Source organism: Scomber japonicus, chromosome 15, assembly GCF_027409825.1.
Source record: "Scomber japonicus isolate fScoJap1 chromosome 15, fScoJap1.pri, whole genome shotgun sequence".
In the NCBI taxonomy this organism is placed as follows: Eukaryota; Metazoa; Chordata; class Actinopteri; order Scombriformes; family Scombridae; genus Scomber; species Scomber japonicus.
The window spans coordinates 17,597,892-17,621,604 of record NC_070592.1 but is presented as its reverse complement, the minus strand read 5'-3'; the positions used below and the strand labels follow the sequence as shown (position 1 = coordinate 17,621,604).

General features: G+C 43.3%; 2 protein-coding genes across 2 annotated transcripts; one reads left to right on the top strand and one right to left on the bottom strand.

The window, feature by feature from the left end:
- The first annotated feature begins 2,544 nt into the window (after positions 1–2,544).
- zftraf1 (zinc finger TRAF-type containing 1) lies at positions 2,545–11,232 on the top strand. Its single transcript, XM_053334889.1, has 6 exons — positions 2,545–3,288; positions 4,436–4,530; positions 5,393–5,536; positions 6,552–6,763; positions 6,941–7,119; positions 8,494–11,232. The coding sequence occupies exons 1-6, from the start codon at positions 3,001–3,003 to the stop codon at positions 8,704–8,706; spliced, it is 1,131 nt and encodes a 376-aa protein (XP_053190864.1). The 5' UTR covers positions 2,545–3,000; the 3' UTR covers positions 8,707–11,232.
- A 1,064-nt stretch (positions 11,233–12,296) lies between these two features.
- Positions 12,297–22,721, bottom strand: arpp21 (cAMP-regulated phosphoprotein, 21). The gene is made up of 20 exons (XM_053334873.1): positions 22,662–22,721; positions 18,048–18,209; positions 17,771–17,927; positions 17,599–17,637; positions 17,422–17,487; positions 17,220–17,331; positions 16,835–16,973; positions 16,262–16,399; positions 16,073–16,172; positions 15,864–15,959; positions 15,742–15,779; positions 15,592–15,642; positions 15,086–15,279; positions 14,427–14,567; positions 14,198–14,322; positions 14,011–14,085; positions 13,770–13,925; positions 13,488–13,590; positions 12,971–13,077; positions 12,297–12,836 (listed from the first exon to the last, which is right to left on the bottom strand). Exons 3-20 carry the CDS (start codon positions 17,921–17,923, stop codon positions 12,678–12,680), a joined length of 1,992 nt encoding a protein of 663 aa, XP_053190848.1. The 5' UTR covers positions 17,924–17,927; positions 18,048–18,209; positions 22,662–22,721; the 3' UTR covers positions 12,297–12,677.
- Positions 22,722–23,713: the final 992 nt, after the last annotated feature.

Here is a 23,713-nt window from a genome sequence, read left to right as displayed (position 1 = left end):
CGACCTCCTGTCTGACTGTGTGATTAGATCAGGGTCATCGCTTTCATTGTTCCGGACAATACCACTGATTTCTTGGCAGCCGAATCCTTCAATGACCCGCAGATGATGTGATTTACTCTCTAGCAATTGAATAGCATTGATTGAGGCTAGATAAATCTCTTAAGTGTGTGTAATCCATGTATCCTACAATCACGAATTGATGAAGAGATGTTATGTAATGGCCGAGGTATGTGTCCACCTAGGAGGGTGTGATGAGGAGTAGTGAATCACTGAGCAAAATCTGCAGAAATTAATGGTATAGTATTAATCAAGTAGGACTCATATTTCCGGTTTGTTATTGTTTCTAATGTGGTGTATTAATTAAAATACTTTAGTAGTAAATATGCTATGTGTTGTGATTGTCCCTCTATTTGTACCTGTACACCATGGTTAACTTCGAGGTTATGAAATGTTATCATGCCCATCAGTGGTATCTATTTTTGATCACTTGTATGTCAACACAGACCTACTTAATACTCCAAGAAATCCATTCCTGGAAGTCGGTCCTAGGATCATTTATCTAGCACCGTTTACTATACATTCATAAACTAAATATATCACTTCCAAGAACTTTTTGATTATAATTCCTCTAAATGTTTGTGGTTATGCAACACATTTTGAACTGGCGTGAATCCAGCAATACAGCTGATGTGAAATAATGCCCCCGGCGCTGTAATTATCAATCTGTGGACAAATTAGTGTGAGGTAGGATCCAGAGGCTGACAATGGGAATTATCCAGGATTCAGGACACACTGTGTGACCATATACAGCTACTGGGTAAGCTGTGTGTACATTGCTGAGGGTGGTATGGCTCCCTTGCCATTCCACACAGACCAAATAAGGCATATCAGTCTGTCCAGTGGGAGTGGTTAGTCGCGTCCTTGCAGTTTGCAGACAGCTGACACTCTGACATCCTGCCCCACCTAACCCCAATACACAACCCCCCATTCTCAGGCTTGCTAAGTCACATATTTGGGGCGTTGAAGGGGATGAAAAAACTGCTGCCAACCTATTATGTGTGCCAGAGGAAGTTAGGGGCGTCTTTGATTAATCATCTGTTTTTCTGCCTGGATTATTAATGTATCCTTAAAACACACACACAAACACAGGGTCTCCTAGAACCAGTTGTGCCATTTTCATAGGCACGGTTGGGAAGGTTACTTTGGAAATGTAATAAATTACAGATTACTAGTTACCCTGTTTAAAATGTAATAGGTAATATAACTATTTCAATTACTTAATATAAAAATAATGCAACTTGTTACATTTGATTACCTTTCTAATTTTCTAACAAATGTTTTCAACTATGGGGTAAGTGTACCCATTCAGCCCACCAAAATCTAAGTTCAGGTGTTTTTCATGGACACTGACATGATTTATAAGGGAGATCATTTCTTAAAAAGCAAGATTTATCTCTCATTTGAAAATGTATTCATTAGTTCATGTAGATTTTGGACCCTAACCCTAACCCTAAAATAAATATATTTTATGAAGAAAGTCACAAGTCTGGCATGGGCTTAATTGGTACTGTGACACTATTTAAGCCTGTGTCATTATTTATTTACAAAATATAAAAATATATTGATTAAAAATATATGTATTTAGTGACATGTTAAATATTTTTAAAAATAGGAAAAAAAACCCTCCCCCTAAGCACAATCTCAGAGGTCCTACTTCAGATGTAACCCCCTTTGTAATCATTAACATCTTTATAAGTAACTGTAATATAATCACATTTTATTTCTAAGTAACTGTAACGGATGACAGTTACATTTATTTTGTAATTAAATGAAATGCAACTAGTTACTCCATAACACTGATCATAGATAGCTGCCACAGGACCATCAACTGTGTCAGCACACTAAGATAAACAAAAAGGGCGTTCAAGTGTATTTAGTGTAATAAAGGTGTTATACATGTGTAGCTCATAAACATTACACACGTATGAAGGATGCGTCCTCTGGTGGACTGGCCTAAATTTGTCGCATATCAGGTTTTGGTCACCTTTCAAGTCCTGCCATACCCTGACCCGCAGGTGCTCAGTACGCATGCGCCGTTCAAAACTCTTTAAATACCCCAAGTCATCTGCCACAACAAAACAGTCCGCTGTCAGCCAAGTCACGGCTGAGCTCAAGTACTCACCGGCACTCAGAGAGACGCTCATTATTTACTTTTAAATAGTAATTAGCCACGATCGAGAAGCTGCCTGAGTAACACCTGAGAATTTGACCCGGAGTCGTAAAGGCTGCACAGGGTGAGAGTCTAGGGAGACGGACAGAGGGGGGAGAGAGAGCAAAAAAAAAACAAAGATGGCTGTGTAAGCCAGAGAAACGAGTCCCAGCTGAAGTGTCTGTAGCCGCGGCTGTAATAATACCACCGACAGTCAGCCGGTACCGGAGCAGGGACTTGCATTAGACGAGCATCTGGTAACTGGGCCGCCGCCGGTGCTCGTCGGTGTTAATCTGCTGTCACTGCGAAATAACGGCGTCGAGAGAGAGAGAGAGAGAGTGAGTGAGAGAGAGAGAGCACAACAACACCAGCTGAGAGCCGCCTGAGTTGTTTTTGTTCTGGCTGCAGAGAGGACGGCTGAGTCTCTGTCAACGGAGCTAGCCGCACAGTCTGCTAGCGTCACTGTAAGTCAACTAAACAACTAGTCTCAATTTAACTTAGCCGATAGTCATAAACTACCTTCTGCACATGAGCTCGTTATTACACAACCATTGGCTTGTTAAATACCCGTTTCGCGAGTGTAAGGTGACATTAATAATAAGAAGTTATCCTGCTTTCCTGTGTGACAGCCTGCCGCCGTCGTGTTAGCCTAGCCTAGCTGTCAGCTGACCGCTAGCTACACAGGTTACAAGCTAGCCCCGAGCTAACCTGCGCTAATATTTCGGGCTCAGTCGGGTCGCAGCAGGGAGGGATAAAAAAGCTACATCTCAGATCTAGACAGCCCTGTCGCTATGTCTTCAATGGAAGAGAGGGACGTGGGCGTTGCGGCCGCCCCTGGCTCCTCCTCGGCCGGCCTGGGGGTCGGAGCCGTGGGGGCAGCGGCGGAGGCTGTCGCCGGGGTCGCAGCCATGCAGGAGGAGGTCGGGATACGGCGAGAAGGGCCCGAGCCTGACCCAGACGAGCCGCCCAAGAAGAGGATGAAAGTCCCCGAGGGAGAGTCAGGAAAGCTGGAGGAGAGACTGTACTCAGTGCTGTGCTGCACCGTGTGCCTAGACTTACCCAAGGCGTCTGTGTATCAGGTAAACGTGGTGTCAATCACAAATCTTCCCCTCATAACCCTAAAACTCCCGTCAAAACAACAGCAAACCAGCTGCATATCATATTAGAACATCCCCAGTGTGTCCCAGCACCTAATCTCCAAGTCAACCTGTTGAATATGTTGGCCAGCTCCATTTATTTTTAGTGATACTGGATCCAACACAGGGCCCAAGTGTCCAGGCTGGAAACTGAGCCATGAGGCTGAGTGGAGAGACCAGACACACCCAGGCCCAGTGGTCAGCTGTGTTGGCTCAAGTTTATGGCATTTATACTGTGAATTATCCTTCAACAAAAAGCCACATCCCCTGCCCCCTACACTCAAAAGTGAAACAGACAGAAGTCAGCAACAACCTACATTTAAATTTCTCCTTTGCCCTTCACCTCAACCCACCCCCACTGCTCTCCACAATGGCCTCTAACTGCTCTCTTCAATGTCAAGGGAACACATTTTGTATTAATCATTAGTCTTACACAGTTACAAGCCCTGCTGTACCATGCAACACATACTGTATGTTTAAAGCAGCAGTTAATTGTTTATTAACAGTTTAAACACAAGTCGGCATTCTTTCCATACACAATCTTCTGCCCTTAACATGCAAACATATATATATAGATAGATAGATACACTTTGATTTAGAGAAGCACAACCAGTAAATAACAACAGGCCAGTTTATACCACAAAACAGCCATTATTTAATTAGAAAACTTGCCATGTTGTTGTTGGGCAGCTTTAGCCAATCCATTGTTATAACTTAACTAAAAATGAAACAGACTCTACTCAACTATGCTTAGCCTCAGTCAAATATTTGAATGGCATTTTCCACCATATACTGATTTGAGTAAAATAATCCCAAATTCTTCTAGAATATTTTCCTCAAATATCTGTTTTTGAGCTGTCCCGTTTAATAGTTTTAAATATTACCACAACCCCTGTAACAAATTATGCTGTCATTTTTGTCAGAAGACAAAGACAAAGGTTTTCAAAATTTCTGACTTTCCAGCTTGCACTGTTTAGATATATTTGCTATCTTCCCTGTGCCTCATCCCATTTAGCATCCTCAGTAATAATGTTTCCTATTTACCACTACACTTTGTTTTATCGTCCCTTTAACTTTTTTTCTGCCACAGTGTACCAATGGGCACCTGATGTGTGCAGGCTGTTTTATCCACCTCCTGGCTGATTCTCGTCTCAAGGAGGAACAGGCCACATGTCCCAACTGCAGGTACACCAGGTTCACTGTAGACACAAGCACAAACTGAGGAGTCTACATAGAAATTCAAACTAGCTGCGTAGTCCAGATTAGATGATGCTAGTTGCTTTAGTTTAATTGTAGTAACCAGATGGTTTATCATTGTGTATCGGTTATTTCTACACCAAAATCTGATATATTGTTTAGATAAACATTTTTAGGGGTCACCACTGGTGTGTCGTGATAGCTAGAGTTTCCACAAGTGTATTTGCAGCCACATAAATAATTTGGGCGCTAAAACTTTTGGCTGAATTATAAATGTTAAATTTTAAGTTGAAAAGTGTCTGACCCATGCTCGTAGCACTTGCTGCATCAGAAAACATATGATCTGATTGACTGGGAGCCTTTACTTCCATTTTTTACAGGGGGAGAAATGTAAATATAGTGTTAACTCTAGGCTGGCTAATTGCTAACACCCATAGCACATGATTCTTTGAATTGACAGAGGAGTGAATTAAAAAAATCCCTGTCATGTCCAAACATTATGCAGGAAAGACTGGCTCTGTTATTTGCAGGTTTTTTATTAGTCTAATTCAGTAGTCTCAAATAACAAGCAGCTTTTTACTTGATGTGACCAATAACCATCAATATATATTTTCCATTTGTCACTGATGCATGGGCACAGCTTAAATTGACTTTTATTTTTTTGTTTTTTGAAGGTCTGTTTCTGCAGTATGTATTGAAATATCTCCCAACACTGAACAAAATAATTACTGGAACAACTATTCAAAGCTATACATTGTTCATAAACTCTTATGCACATACTGTATATATCACAAATTTAATACATACTGCTGGAGCGAGGTCTGATTTGTTATTTTCTCTGTTTGCGTAGGTGTGAGATCAGCAAGAACCTGTGCTGCAGGAACCTCGCAGTGGAGAAGGCTGTCAGTGAGCTGCCGACAGAATGCACCTTCTGCCTAAAACAGTTCCCCCGCTCCAGCTTAGAGAGACACCAGAAAGAGGAATGCCAAGACAGGTATTCACCACACACAGTCACACACTGTACTGCAAAACATGTCGTAAGATAGTAAATGTACCATACTTATAGTCACACAATGTTGAGTTAGTTATCCCATAAATGTGTGAAAACTATCAAAATCAAACAGCTACAAACATGTTAATCAGATTTTTTTCAGGCTCATTCAAATTATTTGAACACTGTAAACACGCATAAATCAACAGGATCGTTGTATGTACATGGTTGTGTAAATAAGTGTGTGTGGTAACTCAGCAGCACAGTGTCACACAAGGTTGATTTGGGGAAGATGGATGAGCATGTGACCTGTGAGTTCTGCGGACAAAAACATCTGATGTGATTACAGACTGTGTGTTTGCTGCATGTTTATTACGTTCCCATTGGCTGAATTTGCATGCATTGAATCCTTTGGGGTTGTAGCTATAGCAACAGGTGACCCTGCTTAGGACAGCAGTGCCTGTACTAGTGTTACCATGACAACAGTCATGGCAGTCATGTTTTTGGCCAGGCCAGACAGAAAAATGTGCTGCTGCTGTGATGTTGTTATCCTCAGGAATACAACCATCGAGATCTGATACACAATATTTTTCAAGCAAAATGCTGAACCCTAACCAGTGCTCTGTATAGTGTGTCAGACAAAATTTTGCAGTTCATTTAAGATGAATTACGTCAGTGAGGTTTTAATTGGCCATGGTTCACCATAGAGGCTAACTAGTACCTTTCACATCATTAATACTGAACTTTTACTGTAAGAAAGTAAAAGCAGGTATCCATTGAAAAGCACCTCTGTTAAAGATGTAATTGATTTGAATCCATGTCTTTCTTTCTGAACTTTGCTCTCAGCACACACTTATAATTAGTGCAGTATTAATTAGACATAACCTATGTTAATTAGTACCTTAGATATCATTAGTGCCTTCCACTGACTGCAAGTAACCAATGTTCACCACTAAGCATCTCTGTAAAGCATCTCATTTATACGTCTTTTAACTCACACTTGCCATTATGTTGCCAGGGTGACGCAGTGTAAGTACAAGAGGATTGGCTGCCCTTGGCAAGGACCGTTCCACGAGCTGCCAGCACATGAGAGTGAGTGCTCCCATCCCACCAAGACTGGTACAGAGCTGATGGGAATACTGGGAGAGATGGACCAGAGCCACCGCAGAGACATGCAGCTCTACAACAGCATCTTTAGCCTACTCTGCTATGAGAAGATTGGGTTTACAGGTACACACAAGCATGAGAGATACAGGTTTAAGAGAGACTGCCCAAAAACAAATATCTTAATGTTGTTTGTATCATGTTATTGTTATCATGTTATTTTATATCACTCTAGTTATTTAGTCTCTACATGTGGCCTTTCTCCCTCTTCCTACTTTGTCTGCCATCAATGTGTCCATCCAGAGGTGCAGTTCAGGCCGTACCGCACTGATGACTTCATCACCCGTCTGTACTATGAAACGCCACGCTTCACTGTCCTCAACCAGACATGGGTGCTGAAGGCCCGTGTTAACGACTCTGAGCGCAACCCCAACCTGTCCTGCAAGCGCACCCTCTCCTTCCAGCTCATCCTCAAGAGCAAGGTACACACACCGCTCCATCTGTCTGTAGCTCCTCACACACATACACCGCAACACTGACATTTTCCAGACATTAGCGGAGGAGCTGTTTGTGTCACTGCAAACGTCCGATTTAACCCATGTGTGAATACAGCAGTTACATTTTCCAGGGAATTCACAGCGAGCTAGTGACAACTGTTCGCTACAGTGAGTGCAACAAAATCCGGCAGGAAGGGATTTTGTTGCACTCACGAGCAAATTGTCAAACAATGGTTGAACAAGCAGAACATAAACTTAAATATGACGTCTTTGACTTCCAGCAGTGACCTCCCCTCTCATCCACAGCGACTGTTTAACACATTAAATAGTAGCAGGTCTGCTGACTTGGCCTGAACACCCCGCTGTGAAGCGAGTGGTAATGGGAGAGAGGACTTCCTGTTATTTCTCGTACAATAAAAGCTTAAAAATGTAGAACTACATAACAACATACTTTTTGCATCATGCCTGGTTTCCTGCCCCCCTTTCCTAAACGAAACAAGTATTTCCAGTAGGTGAGAATGCGTCTTGACATGTAAGATCTCCCACTGTGTGCTACGTGTGAAAGGGCAGCTGGCTGCTTGTTTTCAGGGCAGATGATGTCACACATCACCAGATCTGTGTGGTTTGAACAGAGAAGTTTTGAAATGGACCAGAGAGGTTGCAGGGTGATTGAAGCAATTCACAGACCGTCTGTTCAGGATTACGAAATTAAAACCAGAACAAACCAAGATAGACTCAACACTACATTACATTTCCTGTTGGTTAAGTGTCACTGTGGCTGAGGTAGAGCATAGCTCAGTGGGTAGAGCACCCGCCCCATGTGTTGAGGCTATAGTCCTCGCTGCATGTCATTCCCCCCTCTCTGCCTCCAGTTTCCTGTCTCTCTCTACTAACCTGTACATTAAAGGCAAAAAGCCCCAAAAAGCCCCCCCCCCCCCCCCCCCAAAAAAAAAGTGTCACTGTGGCTTAGTCCTCAAACATCAGGATCAGAAACATCAGATCCTTCAGCAGGACATGTAGTGTCATTCTGAAGTCTGCTATTTGCTTGGTTGAGATTCAGAGGAAGTTTAAAGGTACATTAGATCAGATTTAGAGACTCTTGTCATTTGTCAGGGTTCAGTAAAGTTGTGATGGCACAGTCTGAAACCTGCAGAGCCTCAAAACATAATTTAACGCTGATACATCGTTTACCTTTGATATGACAAATGATTACCCGACTTTGGCACATAACTTATGTATAAAAAAAAATCAGGCAATATATTTTTATCTGGTTTATGTTAAACTCTCAAATATTGACATTGACATTAGCCTTTTAAAAGCCAGGATATTCAGGATGTTGACATGTGTCCGTGTCTGCAGGTGAACTCGGCCCTGGAGTGCTCCTTCCTGTTGCTGAAGGGGCCGTACGACGACGTCCGTATCAAGCCGGTCATCCACCACCACTCCTTCAGCAACGACACCAACGAGACAGACTACGTCCCTCTGCCCATCTCCGATTCAGTGGAGTGCAACAAACTGCTGGCCGCCAAAAACATCAACCTGCGCCTGTTCATCTTCCAAGTCCAAAAATAAAGAGTGAGGGAAGGAAGGAGGAAGACGGAAAGGACGACAAAAAGAAGAAGAAGAAGACGGTGGAAGGGTGATGGAAAGCGAGGGGCAGAAAGAAAGGAGTGATGAAGAATAAAGAGAGACACCACTGAACCACTGATACCTCTTAACACCTACACACACACACACACATTCACGCAGGGTACATTTCCTACACACGCTTCCACACACACACATACATATACACACATACATATACACACACCACTAATTACACTTACCTCCTTTTACAAGATAGTGAGACCCCTTGCTCGGGGAGCTGTGAGTTGCTAAGGAGATGGGTGGGCATTGATATGGAATGAAGGGGTGGGGTGAAGCCTGCGAAGGCCCAGGTGTTGGCGGTGGGGGTGGGGGCGGGTTGTTGGGAGCAGGAGGATGGATATGGATGGGGAGGAGGTTCTTAAATGGTTGGTGTGTACCTGTGGAGGCTCCCTGAGGTCAGGATGTCTGACCTTTCACCCCTGACGCCCACAGCCAAAGGTAGCGCGCACACACACCGACCAAAGCAGGATTTGCAGGGTGTGTCTGTTGCGTGTGTGTGTGTGTACATGTGTGTGTAAGACAGAGAGAGGCAACGGACCCCAGAGCGCAGCCCGAACTCTGCTTGCATGTTCAAAATGTCCCAAAGACATGTGATAATGTGAACATAGAGCGATTGACTCTACTGAGCTGTTCTTTGGACATGTCAGTGGATGCGGAGGGCGTGTGTGATTTAAAAAAAGTGTGTGTGTGTGTGTCTTTTCCCCTCCTTGTATACACTTTGTCGCCGATTCTATTCAACAATCAGTTTCAGTCTGTTTTGGCAAATATGCCCATTCTGCATCTCAGACTTTGCCATAACAGAACAAAGACGGCATCCCCCACCTCTGACCCTTCTTTTACCTTTCAACCAGAGGAGAGACGGCCTGGCTGCATGCATATTTTAGTTCTTCAGCTTATTCCTTCAGCTGTGGTTACATTTAACCATCGACACTAATACCATTTTTATTTCTCTTAACCCTGAAGATTTAAGTACCTGTGAACTTTTTTTTTTCTTCTAGTTGGGTTTTAGCGTGTGAATGGCTGTATATGTGTGTGTGTGTGTGTGTTTGTGTGTAAACAGGTCATAACTGAGATTATCATGCACACGTCCCCATGTGACCAACAGTAGAAATACAGGATGAGAATCTGGGCCAAGCGGGGAGCTGCCTCAGGGACCTCAAGAGTCCCAGAGTTCACTGTGGACGTTGCTTCTTGGTGATGTGATTACTTAAACATTTTGGGGGGGAAATTAGTCACCACTGAAGGTCTTTCATTAATATTTAATCTGTTTTCCTGTGTTCAAATCAAGGTTGAACACTTTTATTCTAGTTTTAGTCATGCTCAAATATGCTATTTTATATTTCCTTTTAAAATGTTATTGCTTTTATCACTTAATAGCTTTCTTCTATCATGGAAAAAAAACTGAGGAGGTTTTTTGACATGATTCAAATCTAAAGTCTCCTCATAATATTATTAAATAGTCCAAACTGTTGATACAAAATGATCTAAATCAGGTGAATCCTTTTTTTACATTAATAAAAGGATTTGGTGCATTTCAGGAGTAACTGACACACAGGAAACCTGGGGGTATTCCAGTATAAGAGGTACTGGTGTGCACTGCTGGACTTAAACAGGAACTCGGAGGCAACACAGGCCCAAAAAGCTAATTCTCTCGCTTCGTCAGCTGTCCTACGCCCCAGCGGCCCTTTGATGAAGACTTTTCTGGAAGATCAGCTTTAGAGCGATAGGACTTGGAAGATGTGTGTACAGTATGTCTGTGTGACTGTGTGACTGTGTGTGTGTGTGTGTGTGAGACACAGGGGTGGGGGACAGGGGGGTTTTACCTTACCACAGTGACATATTAGTGTTAGACTTACTTGAACAAGAACGAAGAAGATGTTACTTAAGTAGATTCTACTGTAAAGCAGATAGATCTCTCTCCTCCTGACCTCTACTGTATTTCTGTGTTTTAATGCTTCGTCTCTATGCCAGTGGACTCACTCATCTCACTATGGCTGTACATGTGCCTTTTATTAAAGATCATGGAACCTGCACTGCTGCTCGCGTGCATGTGTGTGTACGTGTATGTATGTGCGCGCGTGTGTGTCTGAATGTCGAAAAAGGACAAAAATAGAGCAGGCTTTGTGAAACCGTTGGTCTGTATAAATTATGCATTCAGTGCCGCAGTTATGAAATCTAAAATTAATTTTGAAGCCCTGTGTGGATGATGGATATGTTTCAATGAACCTGACGGGGGGGGGGGGGAATAGAAAGAATATGAATCCCTTTCAGTAAAAAAACTAATGATCCAACATCTGAATAATAACACACATCAGCTTATCAGTTATTATTGCATGGATGTAGATATGTTGGAAGCATTGTGAAAGGTTGGCTTCCAAAAGAGAGGAATTTATACGATGTGATGATTCTGTATGTGTGTAAAGATTCATAAAGTTGTACTTAGCTGAATATTGATCTGGATATTTGAATACACATTTCTCTCCTGGACATTTGGACATGTCACATGAGGGGGGGAAAAAGCACAGGTGTAATCAATAACATGAATGATCTGGAGCCCTTGAATACAGCAGAGCCATGGTTACTGTTATTAACAGCACCTCCCAGTCAAAATTATCTGCTGTGAATAAGGCAGCCGAATGAATAGATGTAAAAATAGAGCTAAAATTATTACTAGTCAGTGAGCAGCAGATTAATCAGCAACAATTTTAATAATGGATTTAATTATTTTAAAGCAAATATATGAAAATTTTACTAATTGCATCTTCTGAAATGTGAATATTTGCTGCCTTTTGTGGATTCTTGAGGTGTTTTATGGATGAAACACAAAAAGGCTGATGCTATGCACATTTTTCAGTATTTTCTGACTGATTTATCAAGTGTTAAAATACTCAGATATGCAGATTTATCAATACTGAAAACTCCCTTTACTTGCAGTCAAGCTTATTACTGGGTGCGGAGTGCTGCAGGTAAATGAACTAATGGTTAAATGACGTGAACGTGTAAGGACAGTTGTAATGAGACTTGTTGAGCACGAGGGGGCACTAGAGTGTCATAGTGGAAACCCTCCTGTGGTTTAAGTTCCCCATTTTCATCTCACCAGAGAAAAAGAAATTAATCAAAACATTTTTTTTTTTTAGTGTTGAATCTTTTCTTGTATCTTTAAAAAAGAAACCCCCATCTGTGTGAGCATCAATGTCTCCTAATGATGTTGAGATACCTGAGACTAAATGCTCGTAATGTTCAACCATGTTATTGCTAGTAGTTATTAAGACAATGACATTCATCTGCCATTTATGTACTCAGTGGTACTTTAAATGACCTCAAATCTCTGCTTTCCCACAGCACTCCAATCATGACTGTTCCTTTTTTTTATGTTGTACCACTGTGAAAAGAAAACATATCCTCATTAAGTGCACTTTATCCCCCTCCCTTTCCTCTGGTGTATGAATCTATAACCATTGTCGTCATCATGTGGGAAAAGAGCAACACTAGAGGAAAACAAAGAGCCAAGATGATTCAGAAATGTGACCTCGTCAGTCTAGCCACAGCACTTTATTCTATTCACACAGTGCATTTCCTTAAAACACAATATATATAATTTAATATCAATATAAAACTCCATTTGTGAATATAAATTATGCATTCAATACAGCAGCTCTGATACATACTATTAAGCTTTGGTACAGTGGTATGTTTATGTATATGAGAGTGTGTCTGTGTGTGAGAACGCACCATGTGGGTGTCATGAGGAAGGCAGGTGTAGGTGAGGATGGGGTGAGAGTGTGAAAAAAAAGGTGTGTGTTATGTGTGTATGTGCATGTGAGTTCACGCAGGAACCAAAAGTATCATCATCATCATCATCACTCCATCCACTGAGGAGGCTCGGTGCATCGTCAGTACTGTGCGTTCCAGGCTGGGGCGTTGAGGTTGCTGCAGCTGGGAGGATGGCAGCTGCCATGGTGGGAGGGCGGGGGTGCCACACAACAGTAACCCACCTCCCCGCCGACTCCGCTCACAAGTTTACTTTGGGGATAGGACACTGAAACGCCTCCCTGCAGAGACAAAAGTTTGGAGTTTAAAAGTTGCCGTCACAAGCACTTTGTGAACTGCTATAAACGCGTCTTTTGGGGGTTGAGAGTCGTTCGAGGCTGACGCACAATGAGACCTTTGGGTGCTCGGTGTTTACCTGGACCATGCTACACTGATGAGAAGCCATTGGTGAGTAGGTCCCCAGCACAGTCTGGGCCTGGGTGTGGGAAGACTGCTGGACCCCTGCAGCAGGGGCATAACCTGCTGCAGACACACACACACATACACACAGATCATTAACTGTGTGTCTCATCACTGCAGTTTCTAAGTAACAAGATGATTCACAGTTATCCAGAAGAAAAAGAGCAAATGGTTATTTATTGTTTATTATAAATTCAAAATTAAACTCTCTTCATACCCCAAAATACAACAGTATTATGTGTTTTGTTGAAATATAAATTCTAATACATGACCGTATTCACCCTGAAACGTGTCTTTTTGCTCTTTGTCACTGCGATGAATAGAAGCAGCAGGAAAAGAGACCGGTTCACTGTGAGACCCTCAGACTACATCTCTGACAGTGTAACGGCCCCCTCTTCTACTGCCACAGTCTGTCCGTCTGTCTGACACACACACACACACACACACATACACATACACGCACACATGTGTACCTGTTGGTTGTGTTCCTTGGCTGTGGATGTGCTGGCTGGGTGAGACAGCCCTGCATGGGTGCTGAGCTGAGGTAGGGTACTGGCTGTAGTAATACACAGGCATCTACAGGAAAATATTTATTTTTATTATTTTCCTCAAATTCTTCTTTTTAAATTGCAGGAATTAAATAAATGACTTGAGCATTTCAGCCTTTATATCATTACTCAAACAGCAATATTCCACACATGACCACAATGAGAACAAAGGGACAAGAAAATTTAGAAAAGTGAGTGTGTATGTACCTGAGGTGAAGGCTGGCAGTAGCTGGAGGGGTTGGGAGGGGGAGGAGGAGCTGCATAGATGTAACCCTGACTGGGAGGGTAGATGGGTGGGGCTTCTGCCGGTGATTGACAGCTCACGGTCACATGAGCGAACTGCGAGGAGAGGTCTTCAATCTGCTGGTCAAGAGAAAAAGGGGGTCAACACACACACACATAAACAGAGTGTGGACACACAGCAGTGCAGCTGTACAGTGATACATACTGTGGTGTATGGCTGTGAGGGAGTGACAGGGATCATCTGTGGAGCAGAGTAAGAGACAGACGAGTACTGAAGCACCTGAGAGAGACACACATATGGACACAGATATAAGGACAGAAACAATGATGTTTATGTGCGTCAGTCAGTGTGGACATTTCGTACTATGTGTGTGTGAGTGTATTCGTGCTACCTGCTGCTGCTGTTGCTGCTGCTGAGAGGAAGCGCCTTGCAGCTGAGACTGGCTTCTGATTGGCTGCTGACTGTCCGGAGGGTTGTATACAGCCGGGGTTCCATCAGGGTTTAGGAAAGGCTGTCCTGAGAGGTCAAAGATGAATTTAAGTTATGATAAATGATTTTGTGTACTAAAATCACACTGGGGTGTGTGTGCGGGTGTGTGTGTGTGTGTGTGGGTTATGTACCAGTATGTGGGTTCATCAGTATACTTCCGGGTGGGATCCCATTCTCCATGATGTAAGCTGGGTTTGGAGCAGGCTCTTCAATGATGGGAGGAGAGGACGGGTGGGGACAAGTGGATGACACTCTAAAAAGAGAGATGGAGCCTGAGAGAAAAAAGAAAGTGAAGAGAAGAGGAGGCAAAGAGAGCGTTACATCACACATAACAAATTCACATTTCAACATCTCTGTCTGATAAAAAAAAACTCCACTCTTCACCTCTGCCTGTGCTAAAAACATACTGCCTGCAGCCCCTCGGCGCATTCCCTGCGATTACAGATTTTTCTTCCTGAATATGTGAAGACCGGAGGTGTTGTGTGAAAATTTACAGCTCTGGTGTGAAGATTTATGGATCGAGTTTCATTTTCACGCCAGCAGAATTTCTACTGCTTTTAGTTAATTAGATGCTGCTGAATAAAGAACAGACATCATTTATAAACAGCGTTTTTCCCCCAAGTGCTGCTGGTGATGAAGTGTGCAAATAAGTTTGCTTTCACACAGGTGGAGAAGAGCGAGGTAAGTTTCACCCTCGATGACTGATTTTACACCTTGGAAGTGTGACCACACACACACACACACACACAAAGAGTGTCAAAAAAAGCCAGTAAGTGTTATTCTAACACACCTGTAGCTCGTGCATCCCAGCTGTGGTTGACAGATTGGAGGGGTTTAGGGGCGGGATTCGTCCACTGGTAGGAGGAATCGGAGGAGTCGGTGCTGCTCCAAGGTCGGGGGTCGTTGCTGTAGCGACAGTCTGTCTCTGTGCTACTCTGCCTGCTGCTGCCTGTCCAGCTGGAGCCTGAGCTGTCACGACTCCCCCTGTGAGGCACATCCAGAATTATCTACAACCTTATTACTGGGTGAGAGGCATGCCATTCATGTGGATGGGTTACAAAAGTGGCAACAGCACCTGCTGATATGCCGCACGTAATGACAGATTGGTGGTTTCATTCCACATTCACTGACAGAATTTATCAATGAAGACACCCTTTAATTATTTTCAGCTAGCATGTGCAAAATTGCTGACAAGAAAAGACCAAAAGTAGGTCTGCCGCAGACTCTGAAGAGCTCAGTGGCAGCCAGGCTGACCAGATTAAGATGATAAATGAGTATGCATCTGTGCAGGTCTACCTGAAGAGCTGCCGTCTCCTCTGGGTCTCAGCATATGGATTGTCCACAGTCCTGCATGCGGCACACACACACAGACATATATTAATGTTCTAATCTAAATATAATAAGCTGAAAAAGCACATAGAGGGAAGGCACTGCAGGCAAGGTTACCTGGTTTCTGCGTGGGTGCTCTCCTGGGTGCAGAGTGGCTGCAAAAGTACATCAGAGAAATTAGTGCATGTCCTTTCTGTCTGTATGTCATGTCTGCCTGTCTTCCTCTCCCTCTGTCTCACCTCTTGGTTGAAGATTCGATCTCGTACTCTTTGGTACTCCTCCTCTTTCTCTTCCATTGACTTGCTTTGTTTCTCCTGTAACGGGTGGAGTCGGTTCTGCAGGCAGGGAAGCGAAAATAGGTTAAAACGCTGATAGGAAACGATCGATGTCAATTATAGAGAAAATTCCAGAGGGACAGGCAGCTATAGGGACGGGAGGGCAGACAGACCTGGTCATCTAGGCTGCTGTCTCGCTTCAAAATAATTTTCCATCGGTGGATCTCTTCTGTCTTGTCCTTGTGCACCTGATCCAGAAAACGCTGCTCTGGTCTTAAGGACAGACACGTGCTCTGTTAGTCCTGCGTCAATGCTAAAAAAGCAAAGATTCACTCACACTCACAGACGGATCGTGCACTTACATGCGTGTGCTACTGGTCCTGTTGATGATGACAGACTTTCCTGTCTGGTCTACATTGTGCTCCATGCCAAAGTAGGCTGCCACCCGATGGACCAACATACGGTGGTAGGATGACATGTGAGGGAACTTCTTAAAGGGACTGGGGAAGCAAAAACAGAGAATGGCGTGGGGGGAGGGACGAGGCGCAGGAATGGAAAGTGGACACAGAGAAGCATGGAAAAGGGAAGAAAGACAAACAGAACGAGGGAGAGAGAAGGAGTTAGATTGAGAATGCTTGTGTTTTTTTTGGCTAAAGTCCAATTTCACCCCCTGTGGTCCAAACACTCCTACACTAACAGAACTGTCTCAATATATTCAAAGGCACCACGCTACGATAAGCTGTATAGACAGAACTGTAATATATGAGCTGTAAGCATATGATAAACTATTTTAAAAAAACTATATTTAACCTTTAATAGGAGTTAGCGTGCATGCTAGTTTATATTTCCTCATTTACAGCATGTTCAAACACAAACAGGTAGATCAACAAGGACCCGGGGTAATGTACTGCTTAGCACACAAGCAGCATGCAGACCTATTGCTGGTGATGAAGTCGATCATATCCTGCTCCAGTTTGAGCAGCATCATGCGGTCTCTGGGGTTGCTGTTGAGGGTGTCGACGATGAACTGGTGCAGATCTATGCCGGTGGAGTCAGTGTACTCCACGCTGGACTCTGAGAGCGACACAGGCAGGCAAGGCAGGGTGTGTTACGAGACAATAAAAAAACATAAAAGCAACACTGCAATATTAAACACCCCAGGAGAACTGCATCTAAATAGTGGCACTGAATCTCATTTTATTACATTTCATTTGCTTCCCCTGTTTTCTCTTTTATGAGATATCAGCCTCACACACACACACACACACACACACACACACACACAAACACACACACACACACACACACACACACACACACCTTTGGACAGTGCATGTTTCTTTGGATCCGTGCTCTTCTCCTGCTCATCTTCCTTACAGGAAGTTCTGTCGTTGTCATGGCAGCTAGATGAGAGGTTTGTGTCTGGAGATGCCTGAAGATAAAGAAGAGAAATTTCAGTACGATTATGATGATTATGATGATGATGATGATGATAATGACAATGAGGATCATGTGCTATTACCTGGATGTCTTCATGTGGGCAGGTGTCCTCGCAGACAGCCATACTGCGCACCAACTTTCCTTTGGGCTGAAATACACACCCACACCCACACACATAAGTAATGTCACAAATTCATAGAGTGTAATGCAATCAATATTTCAAGAATAAATAATGTGCGGCAGAACTACTTTAGCTTACCTTAACTTTTTTCTTTGGTTGCATCTGGTTACAGTGTTTCTGCAAGCAACAACACAATTCATGTGAGCAGTGGTGGAAGAGGCAGGTGGGTGGGTGGTTGGATGAGGGGGGTAGGGGGTTGCATAATTTGAATGTGGTGCATAGAATTATTGCTGTGTTTGCTGTCACTTACCTGCTGCTCCAGCTTCTTACAGTCATCCTCCTTCAGATCGCCGCAGAGGGAGAGACACAGTGGAGGGGAGGAGCAGCTGTTGACGTCACATGACGATGGCAAATGGCAGGGTTCTAGGAGGACATCCACACTCCCTACGACCACTTCCGTCATCCTTCTGAAACGACACATGACATGGACTCTCAGGCTTTACCCGAATTACGCCTGCATTTGTGTATTTGCCAGAGATAAGTTTTGCATGCGTCAGTGTGTGTGTGTGTGTGTACACTGTTCCCACCTATCTGGAGTTGTTTACTGGAGAGCCTCACAGGTGAATGATGAGGTCATATATCCCATGTTCCCACAGGGCAGCCTGAAATGCAATTATCCTCTCTCCCCGTGCTCGCCTTGTCTACAGTTCCTCTATCTGCCGGCTCTTCACTGGTCAATGAAAAATAGCCTGAAGAGATCGAAAAACAGAGGAGAGGAAGAAAGAATGTGTTAGTGGTCATCGTACAACAACAAAAACACAGCTACACTGTTACACACACACACACACACACACACACACACACACTCTCATATCAAATAGTTGCCATAAAAGCATAGCTGCTGGAAATGACATCAAGTAGCTAAGCTTGTGTCTGTGTGTGTGTGTGTGTGTGTGTGTGTGTATTAACTTCTGTCTAGGCTCCCCAAATGCTCTCCCGGCTTGACAGCTACTTGCTGCTTGAAGTGTATTACTGTAACAGTGCCTGCGCATCTGTGACGGTAACATATAGGCCTCTGCTTGGATGTGGCATTTGCTGGTGTGTTTACATGTGTGTAGTTTGTGTGAAAAAACACACGGTGTGTGTGTGTTTGCGTCTGTGTGCGTGTTCGAGCGTGTCATCGAGCTTTTCTTAGAAACAGCAGCTGTGGAGGGAGCATCATCCGATCCGCCATCACTGATATTCCCAGAATGCCAAGCTGAGTCTCTGATCCCAGTGGTGAGAATATTGCCGAGACCAAAGAGATACACACACGTATACACACGCACACACACACACACACATAAAAGAGGAAGTGGCATTCCAGCATCCTTTCCAAACGGCCAACTGCATTCAGCGGGGACACATTCCACTGTAACACAGAGCTCAAGGGGACACTTATTCGTGTACCGCCCGGGACAGAATAACGAGCTCAGAGGATGCCGAGTCCCATAACATGGTTATTTAACACCCGACTGGAGAAGATAATAGCAGAAAAAAGGAAAAAAAAAAAGACCCTTGTCACTCCATGTGTAACCAAAGCGGTGTTTACCTGCCATACAACCTTGATGCAACACAAAACATGACAGCAGAGACGCTACACGGAGAATAAAACACAGCGGAGAGACGTCTGAAATCAGTTTTATAAAGAGAATATCATTTTTAAAACTACTGTGATACACTTTAATAAATTAATAATTAATTTATGATAACCATGAATGTATTTTATTGATATGCACGTGTATGTGCTGAAAACAACTGATTCTACACACGAGGGATTTTCAGGGGAAATTGGTTTTGTGATATAGGGAGGGATGGGGAGGGGGATGCTGCTCATTATGCATTGAAAAGGTGCGATTCTGTTAATTAGACATGCAACGACGGCAGATTAATCTGTGTCTGAGCCGATGGACAGAAAATGCATCCGAAATGATTCTGATTGAGTCATTTTTCAAGCATAAAAAATTACCTGGCTTCAGCATCTCAAATATGAGACTTTGCTGCTTTTCTTTTATCTTAAATAATAGTGAACAGAATATCTTTGTTTGGGAAAAAAATTAATTCATACGTTTTTTCACCATTTTATAACATTTGAAACATAAAGAAAAGCTCTGTTAGAGTTTGACAGATGCTGCAAGCGATCTGCTATAACAGTCAGGAGACACATAAATACGTTAAAGGGCATAATAACTTGATAAACTCTGTTATGTGTTGGTGGAAAGTTGGGAACAAGGTGTCCTTCGGCCAAACAGAGCAGCTCCAGGAACGCTGCACTGTACCGACCCTGACCTCAGACCTCACTGTGGGGGAGGGGTGAGGAGAAAAAAACAACACATCTTCACAATTAGAGAAAATTAGAGAAACTGGGTAAAAGAGAGAAATGTTGCTGTGTTGTGTTATATCCGAGAATCTAGAGAGGAGAGGAGAGGAGAGGAGAGGAGAGGAGAGGAGGAACATGACATAAGAAGACAGAGAGAGGGGTAAAAGAATATGGAGCAGATGCACTACAGAGGAAACAAGATGAATGGGAGGCGAGGGAAGCAAGGGGATGAAGAGAGATGAGGAAACAGTCTGCGGGGACTTTAAAGGTGAAGAGGGGGCGAGGGAAGGAGATGGAGGAAGAGAGGAGCGGAGAATTAGTGATGGAGAGGCTCGCAGCGCAGTCTGTCTCCGGGCTTTTCAGCCGGGGGCCGCGGAGAGAGAGAGAAGGGGAGAGAGAGGGATTTGAGTGGAGCAACCAGTTTTTGAGCTGAGCGCTGCAGAAGCGGCCGGCCGCCCGGGGAGAAGGTGTGACATGATCATTAGCGCGTGACGGATGGCGGCGGGAGACAGGGAGCGCCAGTACCCGCTACATCATCATCCATCTGCTGCTCTCCCCGAAGCCTCCAGCCTCGGAGCCACTTACTCACCAGGACGCCTTTCTTCTCCGGCCAAAAGCTGCCTGGCTCATCTACACGGACACACAGACAGGCCGGTGGGAAGACGTCCAAAAGCTACTTTAGATGGTCATTGTCAGCTGAACAAAGTTATATTAAGTCTTTAAGCCCACTGCAATCCTGTTGGTGTAATTAAGCCCAATGAAAAATCTATCTTTGAATAGCACAGCTATAATTATCAGCGGTTTCTGGCTCGATTAGGTCCGCCACCGTCTGAGAGACACTGCTGCACCTTGTATGCTCAGATTTATTATCACTGCCTCCTACACTGGTAGACATGTATCTGTACACTGTATCATCTCTGGAGATATTATACTCACTTTTCTTTTCATATCACCTCTCCATCTCTCTCTCTCTCTAAATTAAAAAAAAAATCTCTTTTAGCAGACATAACTGCCTGTGGTCACAGAAGCTGCTGTTTGTGTTTTGTCTCTTAAGGATGCAGCTGATTATAAAAAACATAAAAAACAAAAAAGGGATTTCATGTTTTCTCTCTCAACTCGGGGAGCTCATTAGGAACAAGATTCATCGAGAGACGGAGGAGAACCAGAGAGCAGGTCTCTCTTCTTTAAAATGATTATTAAGAATTTGGAGGCAGAAAGAAAAAAGAGAGACGCCTGTGCTTTGTTTATTCAAAATATGCACAGGCTTTACCCCCTGAGCCTGTAATTGGGCTGCCTTCTTTTACTCTCTTAGAATATATGAGATGTTTAGATTTTTTTTATCACTATCTATCTATCTATCTATCTAGTGGCTTATTGTGTGCCTGCACCATGTATATTTGAAGTGTAATCCTTTCATTCCTGCAGGTTTTTCTTTTCTCTCTCTCTCTCTCTCTCTCTCTATCTATCTATCTATCTCACTCTCTCACTGCTGCTGCATATCTAACTTAAATAAACGAGGACACACACACTGTAAGTCACTTCACCCTTCACTTTCGGCTTCTGAAAGTAGGCTACACACGTGAAATTTAGGTTACATCGTCCTTTGAGTCATCAGCACCTGGCCAGCCACAGCAGCTCTTTACCAAAGTGACTTGTGGGTGCGACAGCTGTGTTGCTCTGCAGCTGAAGAGACGGAGGGAGGAGGAGGAGGAGGAGGAGGGGGGCTGCACACATAATGTAGATGTACAACCGTGTACAACACAATAGAGTGGCGAGTGCTAATATTAAAGGGCTACTCCACTCAAAATGATGCTCCGTCGCTCCTTCGTCGCTCTCTGTCTAAAAATGAATGGCACCTTGACTGTGTCGCAGGGGCTCTCATGTTTAAAATAAGGATGCGGCAAGTAGGCTGAAACAAACAGGTGTCATGTCATCTCCTTGCACAACTTTGAGGCATCCTGTTTGGTTTGGCCCACATAAAAAGACAGACCTATAACGATGCTCCATCGGGCATGTGTGGTCTACTTTCGGGACTCGGGGACTTTCGGGGGCTCTCGATCTTGGATGGGTGAATGCAAAGACAGCCTGTGGGTACTGTGTGTGTGTGTGTGTGTGTGTGTGTGTGTGTGTGTGTGTGTGTGTGTGTGTCGCATTACCGTGACCCATGCTAAGCTGACACACCGGGCTATTTTTACACCGGGGCAGGGAGTGGACCTCCTGCTCCGGGACTTCACCGTGCTGTCAGCTGCATGTGGAGAGCGGAGGGGTAGCGGACGAAAAGATACACAACAAGAGCACCTCATATGGTTTCAATATTATAGTTAGCTATAAAGAAAGGGACTTTTTCTTTCGGTCTGAGAATAGGCAACTTAAATCGCCTTTATAAGTCACATTTATACACTCAAAACACAGCAGTCAGGAACACAAAGTGAGAAGCAGCTGCTAAATTCATAACCTAGACATTTTTATCCAAGTGACGATAAACACGAAAAGCTAAAAATATAAATACATCGAAAACATTTCCCGGCCCGTAAATGACACTTATCATTCATCTGTATCGCTTCAGATTGACTGAGAGCTAGTTAGATAGCTTAAATTAACCGTTTTCACCGAGGAGTTCAAGCTAAATTATAAATATTAGCTCATTTATTTTATTATTTTTTTAAAATCGCTACAAGTCATTATACGGTGTGATTGATATGGTAAAAGTCCTAGCAAGAGGAGCGGCGATGATGAAAATCAACAGAAAAAGACATCGACGTTACCGAGCAACAGCAGCCGTTAGAGAAGGACAGAAGAAATAACGGTCACCGTGAGGAGGGCGGCCGTCACGTTAGCTTACCGTGAGGTGATGTCTTTCTCCCGCCGTGCAAGCTTCTGCCGGTGTAGCCTACCGACCGACGGGTCCTACTGTAACGATGTCTGTTGATTGTGAGGTCCGTTGCTCCTCCTCCGCCTTTTGCCTGTCTCTGTCGGAGCAGGAGGAGCTGGGAGGGAAGAGGAGGGCCGAAAGCTCTGAACCCGGAGCCACGCGCCGACACACACACACACACACGAGCGAACGAACGCGCGCGAGAGGAATGCACGAGAGCCACCCCTCCGAACAGCGCACTCCTCTTCTCTCTGTCCCTGTCTGTCTCTGCTCTGTATTCCCAGTTCACCTCTGTTCAATTTCCAGTAACACTTTCTGCCAAGCCCGTGTTTATAATACATTGTAAGCATACTTATAAGGCGTGTCATTACAGCTATGAGCATTCATACATATTAATAATTCTTTATAACAATAATCATAACACATTATAAAGCATTTTATAATGACTTAGAAGGTCAAGTATTATAAGACTTCATAATTACCAGTCACCCAATTACCTTTTTTTTTTTAAGATCACGGTGTATTATAATTTTCATGCATGCATTATATAATATTATGCATTATAAATCATTTTATAATGTATAAAGTTCTTTTAAGGAATGATTGATCAATATTTACATAAAAAAACAGAAAAGGATAAAGATTGTTTCAGGTATTTATCAATAATTTGAGTCAACTGAGTCTATTGACTAAGTTTTTTGGGGGAAACATTACTACATTTGTAATGTAATGTATTACATCTACCCTTACCTCAAGAATTTTATTACTTCACTTAAATCACCAAATGACCTCTAACAGTCATTTATAATCACGTTATAATGCATTACAATAGTGCCTAATGCATTATAAAATGATTGTAATGTATTACAACTATAAGAATTATAAAATGCAATCTTTACAAAAAAATGCCAGTGAGTGACCAGCAATTATGAAGTATTATACTTGACCGTATATGTTATTTAAATGCTTTATAATGTGTTATGATTATTTATAACTACAATTATACAGTGCTATAAGCAAAT

Excerpts from the sequence above, each read along its gene's own strand:
- arpp21 (XM_053334873.1), bottom strand. The coding sequence starts at position 17,923 with ATGACGGAAGTGGTCGTAGGGAGTGTGGATGTCCTCCTAGAACCCTGC. Across the intron at positions 15,780-15,863 it reads ATCGAATCTTCAACCAAGAG|CCACTCTGCACCCAGGAGAG; the intron begins GTGAGACAGAGG and ends GTACTTTTGCAG. Across the intron at positions 14,568-15,085 it reads CTGGGATGCACGAGCTACAG|GCTCCATCTCTCTTTTTAGA; the intron begins GTGTGTTAGAAT and ends TTTTTCTCTCAG.
- zftraf1 (XM_053334889.1), top strand. The coding sequence starts at position 3,001 with ATGTCTTCAATGGAAGAGAGGGACGTGGGCGTTGCGGCCGCCCCTGGC. Across the intron at positions 4,531-5,392 it reads GCCACATGTCCCAACTGCAG|GTGTGAGATCAGCAAGAACC; the intron begins GTACACCAGGTT and ends CTGTTTGCGTAG. Across the intron at positions 5,537-6,551 it reads AAAGAGGAATGCCAAGACAG|GGTGACGCAGTGTAAGTACA; the intron begins GTATTCACCACA and ends TTATGTTGCCAG.